Below are 14,985 nucleotides of genomic sequence, written 5' to 3' on the forward strand. Positions count from 1 at the left end.
ACGTGTATCTGTTTCATGTCAGTCTCGGGGTTTTTCTTCTTCTCCTTCTCCTTCTGTTTAAAAATAACTTTAGAAAAGCAGCTTTGCTACTCATTGATGAGTGAGCCACATCTTATTTTTTAAGCCCGAGTGTTAGAAATGTAAGTAGCTTTTTTGGAAATTTGGAAGATGTGACTGTTCAGTCGTGTTGCTGATGGGAAGGCGGTTAACCAAAGAATGGCTTCGCTTCTAATTCCCTGCCAATTCCTATAGTAAATTCATGCGGATCCTAGGAGAATTAGATATAACCCACTCTGTCTTCATAGTTAGCTTTCCACAAGATGGGGACCACTCTTCATCTTAGATGTTCTACTCATGCGAACCCCGTAAGAGACGCGCTGTGAGACCCTGTGCCTGCTGTAGCTCTTAGTGCTGGGGATGTGTCGGGGCCAGATGGGCAAAACCTCTTGCTTGTGTTCTAACAGAGGGCACGAAATGAATGAAGTATTATTATAGCTGAGAGGACAGAAATAGGGATCGAGATTTTAGAGTGTTCAGAGAAGCTGGCATTTTAGCATAGCTCTGAGGGAGATGAGAAGTCCACAGACATCGGAATACTTGGGGTGCAGAGTGGTCAGTTCTGTGAGGGCTTCTTCTGGACCCGGGCCTCTCTGTGGTGGGCAGGGCGTCCTGCTCTCCGAGAACTTCCATCTTTCTGGGATATACTGGTAAGAACTAACAGGAAATGCAGTTTGTTTTTCTCCTCATCTTTCACATAAAATCGCAATTTATATTCTAGGGAAGAAAGGAGTTAAAATTAAATCTTTATTAGATTCCTGTTAAGTGAGGTACAAACTATATTTGCATTTAGTAATCTGTATTATTGTCTGTTCATCTTGTGGGAGGGAAAATTTATAGACTGCTAAATTAGGTAAAAAGAAATTATGCCTCGTTTTGCAGATTACAAGAAAAAAGTTAATAACTCATTTTCTCAGGTGATACATACCTAAGCTACTTAACCTATGATTTTAAAAACAAAACATTTTCATATTAAACATAGAGGTAAAATCTTGCCTGGAAATGATCATGTGAACTGTTAGCTCATAGTTTGCCTGGGGGCTATCATATTTCTCTTCTGAACTTATAACTTTGGAATATAGCTTGGGAATTTAATAGAAATCTGAAACCATTTAGCATTCACAATCATCATCATCATCATCATCAATTATCGGGGATATTTTCAGACATTATAAAGTGTATGAAATAAAATGCAAAGTCACTCCTATTCCCATTTCATTCCCTTAATACAGAAACAGGATTATAAAAAAAAAAAAAATTTTAAAATTCCTGTAAGGAATAAAATAATCTGCTGAGAATTTCATTTTGGCCTGTAACAAAGGTTTACATTTCCCTTACTTCAGGAAAGAATAGTTCAGCCTCTGCCTGCCTTGTATTTCTCTGAAACACGAAGTGTCAGGGATACAAGTAGATCCTATAAAATGTTTCTACCTTTCTCCCGCTACCCCCCACTGCTAATTGATGTGTTGATTCAGTTGACTGAGCCAGCTTTGTTGAGTGGGAGAGCCAGTACCTGCAACTCAGGTACCAGCGCCTCACTCCCAGCACGGTTGGGTTGGGGCAAATGGAGGCCAGAGCCCGACAGAGTCTGCAAGGAGCCGAGTTCGAGTATGGGTAGGAAGTCCTTTTGCTGTGTTAATCATAACTGGAAAGCAGTGTCTTTTAGCCTTATCGATCATTTAGTAGACCCATATATACTGTGAGAATTTATTTGTGTCTGGAGCTGGAATTGAAGCTCTCCGGAGACATTTGGTGCTCTTGCTCTGTTGCATCCACCAATCCACCTGAATGTGAGTTTTCTCGTTTGCATCTGACCTCAGGCCAGTAAATCCCGGGAGGGCTTCTAAGACAGTGTGCTTCAGGGGGGCCCAGGCAGGCAGGTGGATGTGAATACGGCCCTGTGTGACTTGAAGATGAGCTAAGAAGAAGTCATATGCAAGTCATATACAGTACCCTCACCTGGAGATCACGAGAACATCTTACATGGTGACGGGTGACAAAGACAGACCTTTTCCTAAAAAATTATAGTGAAAACTTAAGATTTTTATAGCCTAATTTCTAAAAACTAAAACGAAAGATTTTTATGTAAAGCAGTCATTAACACCACTCAAAGATGATTCTTGGAGACACTGGAGACAGATGAATTTTGATGCTGTATAACTTGAAAATGAAAGACAGTTATGAATTTTGTCTTTAGACAATGTCGCTACCATTTTTCTTCAGGAAAGCCCAGGAATTACTCAGTGCTTCAGTCAGTGTATTGGCTTCCTCTTACTGATTACATTTTTCTTGTCATCCTCTTTTATATATTAAAAAAAAAAAAATACTTGGTAAGCTTTATTACGAAAGTAATACATGTTTATTATTAGGAGCATGAGGAAACTTTTGGGGATTTGGAGTAGATGTGCCCACTAGTTTGACTGCGGTGATGACTTCACGAGTGTGCACATATATACATCCGCGCTTATGCTATGAATAAGTAAATGCAGTTCGTTGTGTTAGGTCCATTCTATCGCAGTAAAACTTTTTAAAAAATTTGTTGATTAGATAACTAAAAATTGGACTTGTTTTGCTGTTAATATGTTTTTCCATATGTCAGTGGGATTGAACATTTTAATGGTATTTCGTCATCTGTGAATTGTTCTGTTATGGTCTTTGCCTTTTTCTATTCTGTGTTTCTTGTCAATTTGTGTAACCTGCTCTTACATTAGTGATGACAACCCAGTGTCTGTCTTTTTTTTTTTTTTTTTTTAAAGATTTTATTTATTTGACACAGAGAGATCTACAAGTAGGCAGAGAGGCAGGCAGGGGTGGGGGCGGGGAGGAGGCTCCCTGCTGAGCAGAGAACCTGATGCAAGGCTCGATCCCAGGACCCTGAGATCATGACCTGAGCCAAAGGCAGGGGCCTTAACCCACTGAGCCACCCAGGCACCCCCCCCCCCCCAAGTGTCTGTCTTAATCTGTTGCAATTCATTGCCCCAGCTGGTTTTTCTTTTGACTTTAAAGGCCATTCCCTCCTCCCTTCCTTTGTCTTCCGTCCCCCCCCCCCACCTTCCTCCCTAACTTCTGTGGCCATGTCAGTCCTTTTTGTCCTTTCTCGTTTTTAGGTTTCCTACCTTGCTGTCTTATGTGAGAGTCCCCCAACCCCAGTTATACTCCTAGGTTTTGCTATATTTTCATAGTTTTCATTGTTACCTTAGATTTTATTTCTGGGGTGCCTGGGTGGCTCAGTGGCCTTCAGCTCAGGTCATGATCCCAGGGTCCTGGAATCGAGTCCTGCATTGGGCTCTCTGCTCAACGGACAGCCTGTTTCTCCCTCTCCCTCTGCCTGCCACTCTGCCTACTTGTGCTCTCTCTCTCTCTTTCTCTCTCTGTCAAATAAATAAATAAAATCTTTAGACTTTATTCCTTCTTGAATTTTTCTCATGCAGAGTATACACTGTGAAGGGGCTCATTTATTTTCTTGCTGGTGGGTAGCCAACTTTTACAAATCCTCTGTGGTAAATAAACAGTTTCTGTCCATGAAGTGAAATGCAACTTTTATCTTCTATTAATTTTCTCTATAAACTTGAAACCGTTTTAGGATAATCAGTGTTCTGTGATCACTGTGTGTACCCTTATTGTTTTGTCACAGTAGCTCTGTGGCAGGTCTTACTGTATGATAGAGCATGCCCTACTTCATAGCTTTTCTCCTTTCCAGACTTCCATAGTAGTTTTTCACATCCCAGTTAGAATTCTGTTTAGTCCTGTTCTGTTTTCTTCCTCGATGCTCTGTTTGCTTCTGATTGGAAACGACATTATGTAGGGAACCCAGGGTAGTTCAGTGTTTGAGCATCAGACCCCTGGTTTCGGCTTAGGTCCTGATCTCGGGGTCATGGGACCAAGCCCCATGGCAGGCTCCGCACTCAGCAGGGCGTCTGCTTCAGATACTCTCTCCCTCCTCCCCTGCCCCCCCCCCAAGGATTCTCTAAATAAAGTCTTAAAAATGACATTAGGTGTACATTTTATTTCTATATGAAGCATTACTCCAGAAACAAAATACGTGTCTGTTTATTCAGGCCTTGTTTTGTATCCTATATCGTGTGTTTTATCCTGTACATTTTCTTGCCCTTTTGAATAACTGATTACTGCTGGCTATAAAATAGTTAGTGTGTAAATGTGACAAAATTTTATTGTTGGGTCTACTCATTTGTAGTTAATTTTGTGGGCTTTTCTAAGTACTTAGCTACAGTTGTTTCTGTGTTCTCTTTTTTTAAGATTTTATTTATGTATTTGACAGACAGAGATCACAAGTAGGCAGAGAGGCAGGCAGAGAGAGAGGAGGAAGCAGGCTCCCTGCTGAGCAGAGAGCCCAATGGGGGGCTCAATCCCAGGACCCTGAGATCATGACCTGAGCCGAAGACAGAGGCTCAACCCACTGAGGCACCCAGGTGCCCCTCTGTGTTCTCTTTATCTCCATTTCAGGTTTGTCACCTTACTTTGTGTAGCATGAGTCATAGGGACAGTGATTTATAATGATGACAGGTACTTCACAGTTTAATATGATGTTTGCCAGTTATAGCCTTATTTTTCCTTTGTTATAATTAACAGGTAGTGACATATTTATCAAGTGTCTGGCTTAATAAATTTTAACAGTTTGGTACCATCATCCTTAACAAGTAATTTAACATTTCTGTCATCCTAGAGTGTTCCATCCTAGAATGTTCCAGATCTCCATCATCACTCCCTGCCTCCCCCCCCCAAAAAAAACCCACTACTTTCTTCACTTCTGTTACAGTAGATTTATATCTCATTCAGCACATCTTTAAGATTCATCTATGCTGTTGGTGGTTTATTTATTTATTTTTTTTAAGCTGTGTAACATTCCATTTTGTGAATAAACCACAATTTGTTTATCCATTTTCCTGTTGATTTCAGTACAGTCATTTTCAGTTTGAGGCTATTATGAATAAAGCTTCCATGAACATACTTGCACAGGTGTTTTTGTACACATATGCTTTTATTTCTTTGGGGGTGAATATAAGGAATATTCAAACTGTATAAAAAAGTGGAACTGCAGAACAGTTCTACCATGATAGACTGTTTTACACTTCAACAAGCAATGAGTGAAAGTTCTCGTTCCACATCCTGGTCAACATTCGGAGTTTTCAGTCTTGTGGTCCTTTTAGTGGGGGCAAAAAATGGTAGCTTGTTTGGTTTTAATTTCCTACCCCTGATAACTAACGTTGAGCCACACATTCAGTTATTTTCTGCCCATTGACATATCTGTTTGTGGGAGTTTGTCTGTTGAAGTCATTGACCCATCTTAAAAAAAATATATGCTTTGCTCTTTTCATTATGATTTGTAACAGTTCTTTGTAGATTCTAGATGTGTGTTCTTTGCCAGGTATGTGTACTGTGAATACTGCCTCCCAGTCTCCATCTTGTCTTTCCATTATCTTAGTGGTACGTTTCAAAGAGTAAGAAATTTTAAAATTTTGATGGAGTTTGGTTTATCAGCTTTTTTCTTCAAAAAAAATTTTTTTTTAAGATTTTATTTATTTGGGAGACAGAGATCACAGCTAGGCAGAGAGAGGAGGAAGCAGTCTCCCCACTGAGCAGAGCCTGATGCGGCGCTCTATCCCCCTGGATCATGACCTGAGCAGAAGGCAGAGGCTTAAACCCACTGAGCCACCCAGGCGCCCCTACTTTTTTCTTCAATTGTTCTTGTTTGTTATGACCAAAGAGTTCTTTGTTTATTGTGATATTGTGACCATTGTCCCTCTTTTTTTTTCCCCCCTGGATGTTTTAGAGTTTTAAAACGCTCTTATATTTAGGTCTGTTACCTCTTTCCAGTTAACTTTTGCATATGTGGGATGAGTTGAGGTTAATTTTTTTTTCCCCGCTGGGTATTCGGTTTTTTATCTGTTAAAAAGGCTTTTCTTTCTCCTCCTGAACTGACTCTGATGACTTAATACTGACTGTATATGTAGTGTCTGTCTGGATTCTTTTCTGCTGATTCGTTGATTGATTTGTCTGTCGTTAAGCTCGTGCCATACTGTTGTGATTACTGCAGCTTTGTGTTAAGTCTTGAAATCAGGTAGTATAAGTCCAATTTGTGTTCTTTTTCAGAATTGCTTTGCCTTTTCTAGGCTGTTTGCATTTCCACTTAAATTTTAGTAACACCTTGTCAGCTTCTGCAGAAATTTCAGAAATTTTGATTGAGTGTGTGGGATTTGGGGTATATGGCTGTCTTAAGATGCCTGGCTTTCGGGGTGTCTGGGTGGCTCAATGGGTTAAAGCCTCTGCTTTCGGCTCAGGTCATGATCTCAGGGTCCTGGGATGGGGCCCCACAGTGGGCTCTCTGCTCAGCGGGGAGCCTGCTTCTTCCTTTCTCTCTCTGCCTGCCTCTCTACCTACTTGTGATCTCTGTCTGTCAATAAATAAATAAATAAATCTTTAAAACACACACACACACAAAACCTAGCTTTCCAGTCCATGATCATGTATTTCTCCATTCATAACAGCCTTTGTACAGTTCTGTTTCATTTTATGTAGAAGAACTTATCGTACAATGATGGCAGAACCTTTCTTTAAAAATTGTGCGAGATTTTCTGCAGCTTTGGATTTATTTTGTTTGTGATATATATGAGTTTAATGGCCATCAAGATAGTGTCGAAAGCTTAGGATGATATTTAGAAAATGTGCCTAAAGTTCCGTTTCCTGTAGCTCTCAGGGATAGAGAACCCCCTCTTGAACTGAGGGGAAAGAAGGATAATTGGGACTGGGAGAGAAAGAGGAATTATTGCTCCCTTGCCTGATGGGAGTGATGCTCACGGGTAGAAGGAAACCAAGTGACATAAACCCAGATTTTCTTTGGTTACCTAACGATATGATGTCTAAAACTAGGGGTAGGGGGGCGCCTATCAAAATGCTGACGGTTTGAAGCATTTATCCATCTCTGCCAGCTACTTACAGAAGTACAGTGGCCCAAGACTTTGCAGACTTGTGTATCTTCAGTAAAATAATGGCTTTGCTTTTTCTGGAATAAAATGGGAGGCTGCGGGAGGGGGTGCAAGATTCGGACTCTTTTGTATCTGAACTTAGGACAGAAGTGAGGAAGGGGCTTTGAGCCGCAAAGGCTCCTCCTGACAGTTCCCTGTAGCTCCTGGATGCGCTCTGTTGGTATTTCAGAAAGCACAGTGAATTCCAGGTAAGCATCTGGGAATGGTTATCACATGGAGAGGTGTCCTGCTGTGCTGTTAGCCTTATAAAACTCAGGGATTGTGAAGAACCTTGAACTTTTTTTATCTGGGGATTTTTTTTTGGGGGGGGTATCTCTAATATTTGTATTTTAAAGAACCTATATTTTTTAAACTATTAACTAGTAGCCGAGACTTAAATAAATCTCTATCTTAAAATCCAAACGTTAATTTTTTTAATAATGAAGTTTCTTCTGAACTCTGTGCTCTTAAAATCTAGAGAGCTAGGTTGTCCTGTTTTGAGAACTTAATTTCTAATGTCACCCTACCATATTGTTATGAATTGTAATTTGATGAAATAGCTTTATTTTTCCCTGAATCTATAAAGGGATAGAGTGTCCTAATGAAAATAAATACTAATGGCCCAAATTAATTTCAACTCTTAAAACTCTTCTTGTATGAGAAATTTCCTGGCATGCCTTTTTTTAAAACTTGGGTTAAAGGAAATTTTTTATCTCTTTGGTAACTAATCAACTTTTATATGGTCATGGACTTGTTTAAGAACCACAGATTGGCCCAAGTTGGGTGTATGTTTGTGTGGCTGTATGCGTACATCTCTATGCCTGGCAGTGTTGGGTGTATGTTTGTGTGGCTGTGTGCGTATATCTCTATGCCTGACAGTGTTTGCCCCAGTCCTGAGGCAGTACGCCTTCCATTTTACTGGAGCAAAGAGAGTATTCAGAGAATTTTGTATGCTCACCTTAAAAATAGTCATGTAACAAGAACTAAAGTCACTTTTTTCTCCTTATTTTCTCTTCCACTATTTGTTTTAGGGTAACCAGGAGCCAACAACAACTCCTGACGCAATGGTTCAGCCTTTTACTACCATCCCGTTTCCACCACCTCCACAGAATGGAATTCCCACAGAATACGGAGTGCCACACACTCAGGACTATGCCGGCCAGACCAGTGAGCATAACCTGACACTCTACGGAAGCACGCAAGCCCACGGGGAGCAGAGCAGCAACTCACCCAGCACACAAAACGGATCTCTCACGGTATGTGACCTGCGAGGTGAGACGTGGAAGAGCGCCTGCCGTCCTGCCACAGTCCCCTCCCGAGTCATCACACCAGAATGTCCCTTTGAACTCCTCTGGCATCTACATGACACTACGTAGCATTTATGTCATTTCACCCCCCCCCCCCCAAACCCACACTGTGTTGAAATTAGAAGTTAAGGGCTCAAATCTGAGCTCTCAGTCCCTGCCCAGGAGCTTAGGGTCTAGAGACAGGACAGCCAGCACAAGGTGAGCGCTGCCGTGAGGGCACACTTAGGTCAGTTTCACCAGGAAGCTTCGTTTCGCCACACCTTGTTGGTCCTTCCTGTGTTGTCGCAGTACACAGTCTCAGCAGCGTCCCACACGTTGCCTCCTCTTTCCTCCTTGACATACTCCGTCTCTTGCTCGCAGACACTCCCTGTTTCCCTCCTGGGTACTGGCAGTTCTCTTTTAGTCTCCTTTGCTGGTTCCTGTCCAGTTTTTGTTTCTTAAATGTTTTTAAGTTTTTATTTATTTATTTATTTATTTGTTTATAAGATTTGTTTATTTGGGAGAGAGCTCACAGGAGTGGGGGTAAGGGCAGAGGAAGAGGGAGAGAGAGAATCTCAAGCAGCCTCCCTGCTGAGCACAGAACCCAACACAGACACCCCTGAGATCATGACCCCCGCTATGATCATAGCCTGATCATAACCTGCTAAAGTAAAAGAAATGTTAAAATTCATCCAGTAGGTATATAACACATATATATCAATACACAGGAAGTCATATTGTCTGTGAGATTGCTGGTCTGTCTCCAAAGATAAAAATGTTCTGTACTCTGGATAGAAAGATCTGTGTCTGGTTTTTAGATTTCTTTTTGCCCTTCCTGTTTCAGATTATCAGGAGAGCTTTATTCAGCCTTTAAACCACTTGATATGATTTACTTCCTAATAAAGAGCCTTACAGTGGAAGCTTTTGTTGCATAAGGATGGATTTAACCTTCAAATACTTTCCATTTTCTTTTATTAGATATCAGACCACAAAGAAATCCATTCTTTCCTTGCAAACATGTTATCTTTTCAGTGTTGATCAGTTATACATAAGCACATAATTTTATACGTCGTAAGTAATGGGCTACAGTAGACAATTTATTAGGAAGATGGAAGCATGATGGGTAACAGATGAGGATTCTGTAGCATTTGTTCTAGAATCATGAATATATTGGCTGCTATTTTGGCTGCATTTCCAAATCACTCAAATGATTATGAACTCACAGTCTTACCAGAACAACTATGCAAAGAGGGAATAAAATAGAAATCTGAGGCTTTATCAAGTATTTTAATTACTAAGTCTGTTTCTTTACTAGTTATCTGTCCTTATCCTATTTTTATTTCTACTTTCAGTTTCATATAAAATCAATCTTGGTAATTTGTGACTTTCTAGGAATTTTTCTTTTCCAACTAAATTGTCTATTTTGTTGGCACAACAAAATATTATTTATAATAATAATCCCATATAATCCTTTTTAATTTCTATAGCATCTGTAGTGATAGCCCCTCTTTCATTCTTGATTTTGGTAATTGTGCCTTCTTGCTTTTTTTCTTGGTCAGTCTAGCTAATTTTATTAATTTTGCAGATCTTTCCAGAAAACCAGCTTTTGGTTTCATGGATTTAAAAAAAAAAAAAACTGTTGTTTTTCTGTTTTATATTTCATTGATTTCCATTTTGATCTTTATTATTTCCTTCTTTCTACTAGCTTTGACTTTGATTTGATCTTTATTTTTTAGCCTCTTGAGTTGTAGCTTTAAATCATTAATTTTTTTTTTTTTTTTTTCCTTTCTGATATGTGTTTAAAGCTATACCTTTCCCTTTAAGTTTCCCATAAAATGTGATACATTGTGTTTTAGTTTTCATTCAAGATATTTTAAAATTTCTCCTTATGATTTCTTCTTTGGTCCTGGGTGACATAGATGTGTTTCTTAATTCCCAAATGTTTGAGGATTTCCCAGCTTTCTTTTCTTGATTTATAATTTAATCACATTGTAGAGAGAAAACATACTTTGTATGATTCAATTTTTAAAAATTGAGATTTGTTTTGAGGCTTACTAGATGGTCTTTCCTACAGACTTTTCCTAACCAGTTGGTGTTTTCTCATTATAAAATGTTCCTCTGTCTCTGTCATTATTTCTTCAGTCTGTTTTGTCTGATATTAATATAGTCACTTCAACTCTCCTGTCATTACTTTTGTATGACATCTTTTTCCTTCATCTTTGTCTCAAACTCTTAAAATCTAAGATGTGTCTCTGGTTAAAAAAAAAACAAAAACTGAATCTTTAACCCATCTGAAAATGACTGCCTCTTTATCGGAGCATTTAGTCTGTTTACACTTTAAGTAATTGTTAATATGGGTAGATTTATGTCTGCCGTGTAATTACTTGTTCTGTGTCTCCAATCTTTTATTGTTCCTCTGTTCCTTCTCTACTGATTTCTGTTAAATAATTCTTAACTGTACCTTTTAAATCCCTTTGTGATTTTTTAATTAGTTATTTGTGTTGTTATTTTTATATTTTCTTAGTTCTTGATCAAGGACTTCATCTTCAGCTTATCATAACTTACTGATGCATGCACTCCCTCACTTACTCGTCGGTGCACACATGTGTGTGTCTTATTCTGGTAAAATATTGCAACTTTGCTTCGTTCCTCACCATCCTTTGTACTGTTCCTGTCATCTGCATTATACATGTAAGCTCCAGTTGTATGTTTTTTTACCAGGGACACCCTTTAGATTTAAAGAGTTTGAGACAAAATGAAGGAAAAAGATGTCATACAAATAGTAGTCATAAGAGACCTGAAGTGATTATATTAATATCAGACAAAATGGATAAGTATTGACGGAGACAAATATACATTAGAAATGTAACAACACAGTGTTTGTAATTATTACTTTAAAGAATCTTATATTCTCAAAGGAAGTTACCATTTTCAGTAATCTTCGAATCTTCCTGTGGATTTGAATGGTATTCTGATACCATTTCCTTTCAACCCTTAGGACGTCTTTCAGTGTTTTCTGTAGACTACGTCTGTTTGAAATAAATTTCTCTGTTTTTGGGGTATCTAGGAATGTCTTCAGTTTGTCTTCACTTTTGAAGGCTAGTTTTGCTCGCTGTAGAATTCTTCATTGACTGTTTTTTCACTGCTTCCCAGCACTTTAAACCTGTCACCCCACTGCCCTCTGGCCCCTGACAAGAGCCAGCTGGTTCTGAGGAGTCCACCATTCATCTCTGTTCCCCTTTCTGTGATGAATTGCTTTTCTCTTGCTGCTCTCAAGATTTTCAGTGTATCTTTGGCTTTGAGCAGTTTTTTTTTTTTTTTGTTTTTGTTTTTGTTTTTAAAGATCTTATTTATGTATTTATTTGACAGAGAGAGAGAGAGAGAGAGATCACAAGTAGGCTAAGAGGCAGTCAGAGAGAGGGGGGAAGCAGGCTCCCTGGTGAACAGAGAGCCCAATGCGGGGCTCAATCCCAGGACCCTGGGATCTGACTTGAGCCGAAGGCAGAGGCTTAACCCACTGAGCCACCCAGGTGCCCCTGGCTTTGAGCAGTTTGACTCTGATGTGGATCTCTTCGTTTTATCATACTTGGAATCTGTTGAGATTGGGTCTGTAGATTAATTTTTTTATCATATTTGGCAAGTTTTTAAACACAATTTCTTCAGCTATTTGTTTTTTCTCTTTCTCCTCTTTTCCTGGGACTTTCACCACAAATATGTTGGGAACTTGATGTCAGTCACCCACAGGTTCAAGTTCTCGTTTTTTTTGTTTATTTGTCTCTGAGTTCAATCGAAACAGAATCTAAAGTTCTGTTCATTTTTCTTTGATGTTTTGTCTTTCTGTTCACGAGAGTGGAGAGTTTCTGTTGACGTCTCTTCCAGTCCACTCACTCTCGTTCTGCCACATGGCATCAGTGTGTGACCCCATCTCGTGAATTTTTTATTTCGGTTATTACTGTGCGTTCCAACTCTAGAATTCTCATTTGTGATTTGTTCCTCTGTTGAGATTCCTTGTCATCATATTTCCTTCATTCTTTGAATACATGTGTAATTGCCACTTTAAAGTTACCTGCTGAGTCCAACATCCAAACCCACTCAAAGGTCCATTTCTTATCTCGAGTCTGGGCCAAACTCTCCTGTTTCTTTATAGGTATTGTAACTTTTTAAATAACCTGGACATTTTAATAATATATTTCAGCAACTCTGAAGTGTTGTATTTTTTTAGAGGTATAGGTGTGTGTATATATGTATATTTCAAGTGATTTGCTTGACTTAAATTGTGGACTGTGACTTCTCAACGGTGTGTAGCCACTGCTGTTTCTGCACAAAATCTTAGTGATTTTTCCCCTCTCATTTTTATTTTCTCGCCTGGCCAGGCGTTAACCCTGTGTCTCCGTAGCTCAGTGGTCAGCCAGGGATTTGGGCAGAGGTTGTATTTAAGCACCTTGAACTTGTAAATCTTCCACCCTCTGTCAATTCATTTGTTTGTGGATTGGGAAGAGTTGGGAAGAGTTCAGAGTTCAGCCAGTTCTCAGGTCTGCTTGGCCTTTTCTCTCTGTTGGGCTCTCTCATGTGCCCCCTCCTTGTGGTTGTAGTTTCGCCACTGGCCACAGGTGTGAGGAGAGCGTATCTATCTAGCTTCTCTGTGATTCTCTCATTTCCAGGATCTCCCCTTCATGTTGCTGGCTGCTCCACCACTCACTTCAGTCAGAACACAAGCTCAAGACAGAAGAACTGTGTTTCCCCCGTTAGGGCCTCTATCAGACTTGCCACTTTCAGCTGACAGAGCTGTGGGTTTCTCCTGGCCACTGTCCCCCCATCCCTAATCCTGATAATGAGAAATTAGGAGACTCTGGTTGAAGACGCTTCTTATTTGTTTAATGTGTACATTTAAATGGGAGTGTGAATTCATTGCTCTTAAGCCATTTGCCTTTGGCAGTTGTGAGTATGTGGGTGTTCTGGGGGGAACGTGTGCATAGACTGAACAGTAGAGCAGTACATCATAAAACTTAGATTTGACAACATGAATAGATTATTCTGGTAAACTTTTACTCTCTACTAGCATGTTTCTTAAAATGGATCTGGTAATTCCTATGGCCAGTTACATTCAAAAGGTAGATAGGAAACTTTGTTGTTTACAAAGAAATGATTCCTTAAATTTCTGTAACACTTTGTTTAAAACCTGCTTCCACAAACACTGTTTTTTATTGTGGTTCATAAACTAGTCCTTCGTGCATGTGAGGGTTTTGCAGTAGGGGAATTCAGAGTCCGTTTCTCCATTCCGCCACTTGGGTTCCCCAGCTCCAGCTCAGCGACAGGAGACAGTGGATGTGTATGCGCCAGTCCCGATAGCCGGCGTCTGTGCATCTTGTCCCACTCAGCTCAAGTGTCAGCTCTGCTGCGAAACCTTGCTTCAGGGTCCCAAGCAAAGCCAAGCCTGTCCTTCACTGAGGCTCAGGTAGACTCCTGGGCTGACCGCTTTTTGTGGAACTTACAAGATGTTGTTTTTTATTTCCTTCTGTCTCCTTAATTAGACCATAAGCTTTTAAAAGAAAAAGTTCTTCTAGTTCATCTTTGCGTTCTCTGACTTACCACAGTGCCTGGCACTTAGCAGTTTCTCAGATGGTCCGGGTAATTAAAGGAGGTGCGGTGGGAGGCCTGAGGAGGGAGAAGCTGAGACTTCCCGAGGTGGGTGGCATCGGACCTGGTCTTCCTATGAAGAGTGATTAGAATTAGAACGTGAACAGGATTAGAACACCATGGGAAAAATTGGGAAAGTCATTTCTCAAAGCAGAGTTAGGGAGATGGACTAGATCAGAAGTCTTTGAATAAAAACCGTTTCTGGTTTCCAGCAGCCTGAAGCCTGGGGTGGTTGGTGGATCCAGAGGAAAATAAAGTGGAAGAAAAGTCACTTGAGTGCAAATCGGGAAGGGTACTTGAATGCCTGGTTGAGAAATGACTTTATTGGAGGTTTTTGAGCCAGGAAATGGAAGTGAGCAGAGCTGTGCTTGCAGAAGACCAATATGTTGTGTACCAGATGAGGGGGAGAAGCAGGGGGCCGGTTAGGAAAGAGTCTCCCGAGGTTCTGGACCAGGGGCTGCAGCGGTTATAGAGAGGAAGGTTGCCACCGTAGAATACACGACAGCTGACTGAGTAAAACAGAGAGTGGAGTCAAAGAGTGTGTCCTCCGTAGCGCAAGAACTATGTCTTGAATAAATCATTTCACCTCCCAAACTCCAGATTTCCCATCTATTACATGAGCCAGCAGTGCCTAGTTACAGGATTGTACTGAACAGGAATGAAAGATGTTTGGGAAATTACTGGTTTAAATAGTTCTTTAATAGCCTTTTTTAAAAAAAGATTTTACTTATTTAGAGAAAGTGCACACACTGCAGGGGGAGGAGGAGAGGGAAAGGGAGAGAATCTCAAGCAGGCTCCCTGCTGACCACAGAGCCCAACTCAGGCTCTGCCCTGAGCCGAAACCAAAAGTTGGACACTTGGAACCAACTGAGCCACCCAGGAGCCCCTTTAATTGCCCTTTTTTTTTTTTTTAAGATTTTGTTTATTTATTTGACAGACAGAGATCACAAGTAGGCAGAGAGGCAGGCAGAGAGAGAGAGGGGGAAGCAGGCTTCCCGCTGAGCAGAGAGCCCGATGTGGGG

At 40.3% G+C, this 14,985-nt stretch overlaps 1 protein-coding gene across 24 annotated transcripts in view; it reads left to right on the forward strand.

The window, feature by feature from the left end:
• Positions 1–14,985, forward strand: part of RBFOX2 (RNA binding fox-1 homolog 2) — a 272,463-nt gene that overhangs the window by 204,647 nt on the left and 52,831 nt on the right. For all 24 annotated transcript variants that reach the window (XM_045083944.1, XM_045083945.1, XM_045083947.1 and 21 more), the window contains one exon: positions 8,072–8,296. In XM_045083944.1, coding sequence (XP_044939879.1) covers positions 8,072–8,296 — 225 coding nt within the window. The remainder of the gene's footprint in view (positions 1–8,071; positions 8,297–14,985) is intronic.

Source organism: Mustela putorius, unplaced genomic scaffold (assembly GCF_011764305.1).
Source record: "Mustela putorius furo isolate JIRA1106 unplaced genomic scaffold, ASM1176430v1.1 tig00000738_pilon_pilon_pilon, whole genome shotgun sequence".
NCBI lineage: Eukaryota > Metazoa > Chordata > Mammalia > Carnivora > Mustelidae > Mustela > Mustela putorius.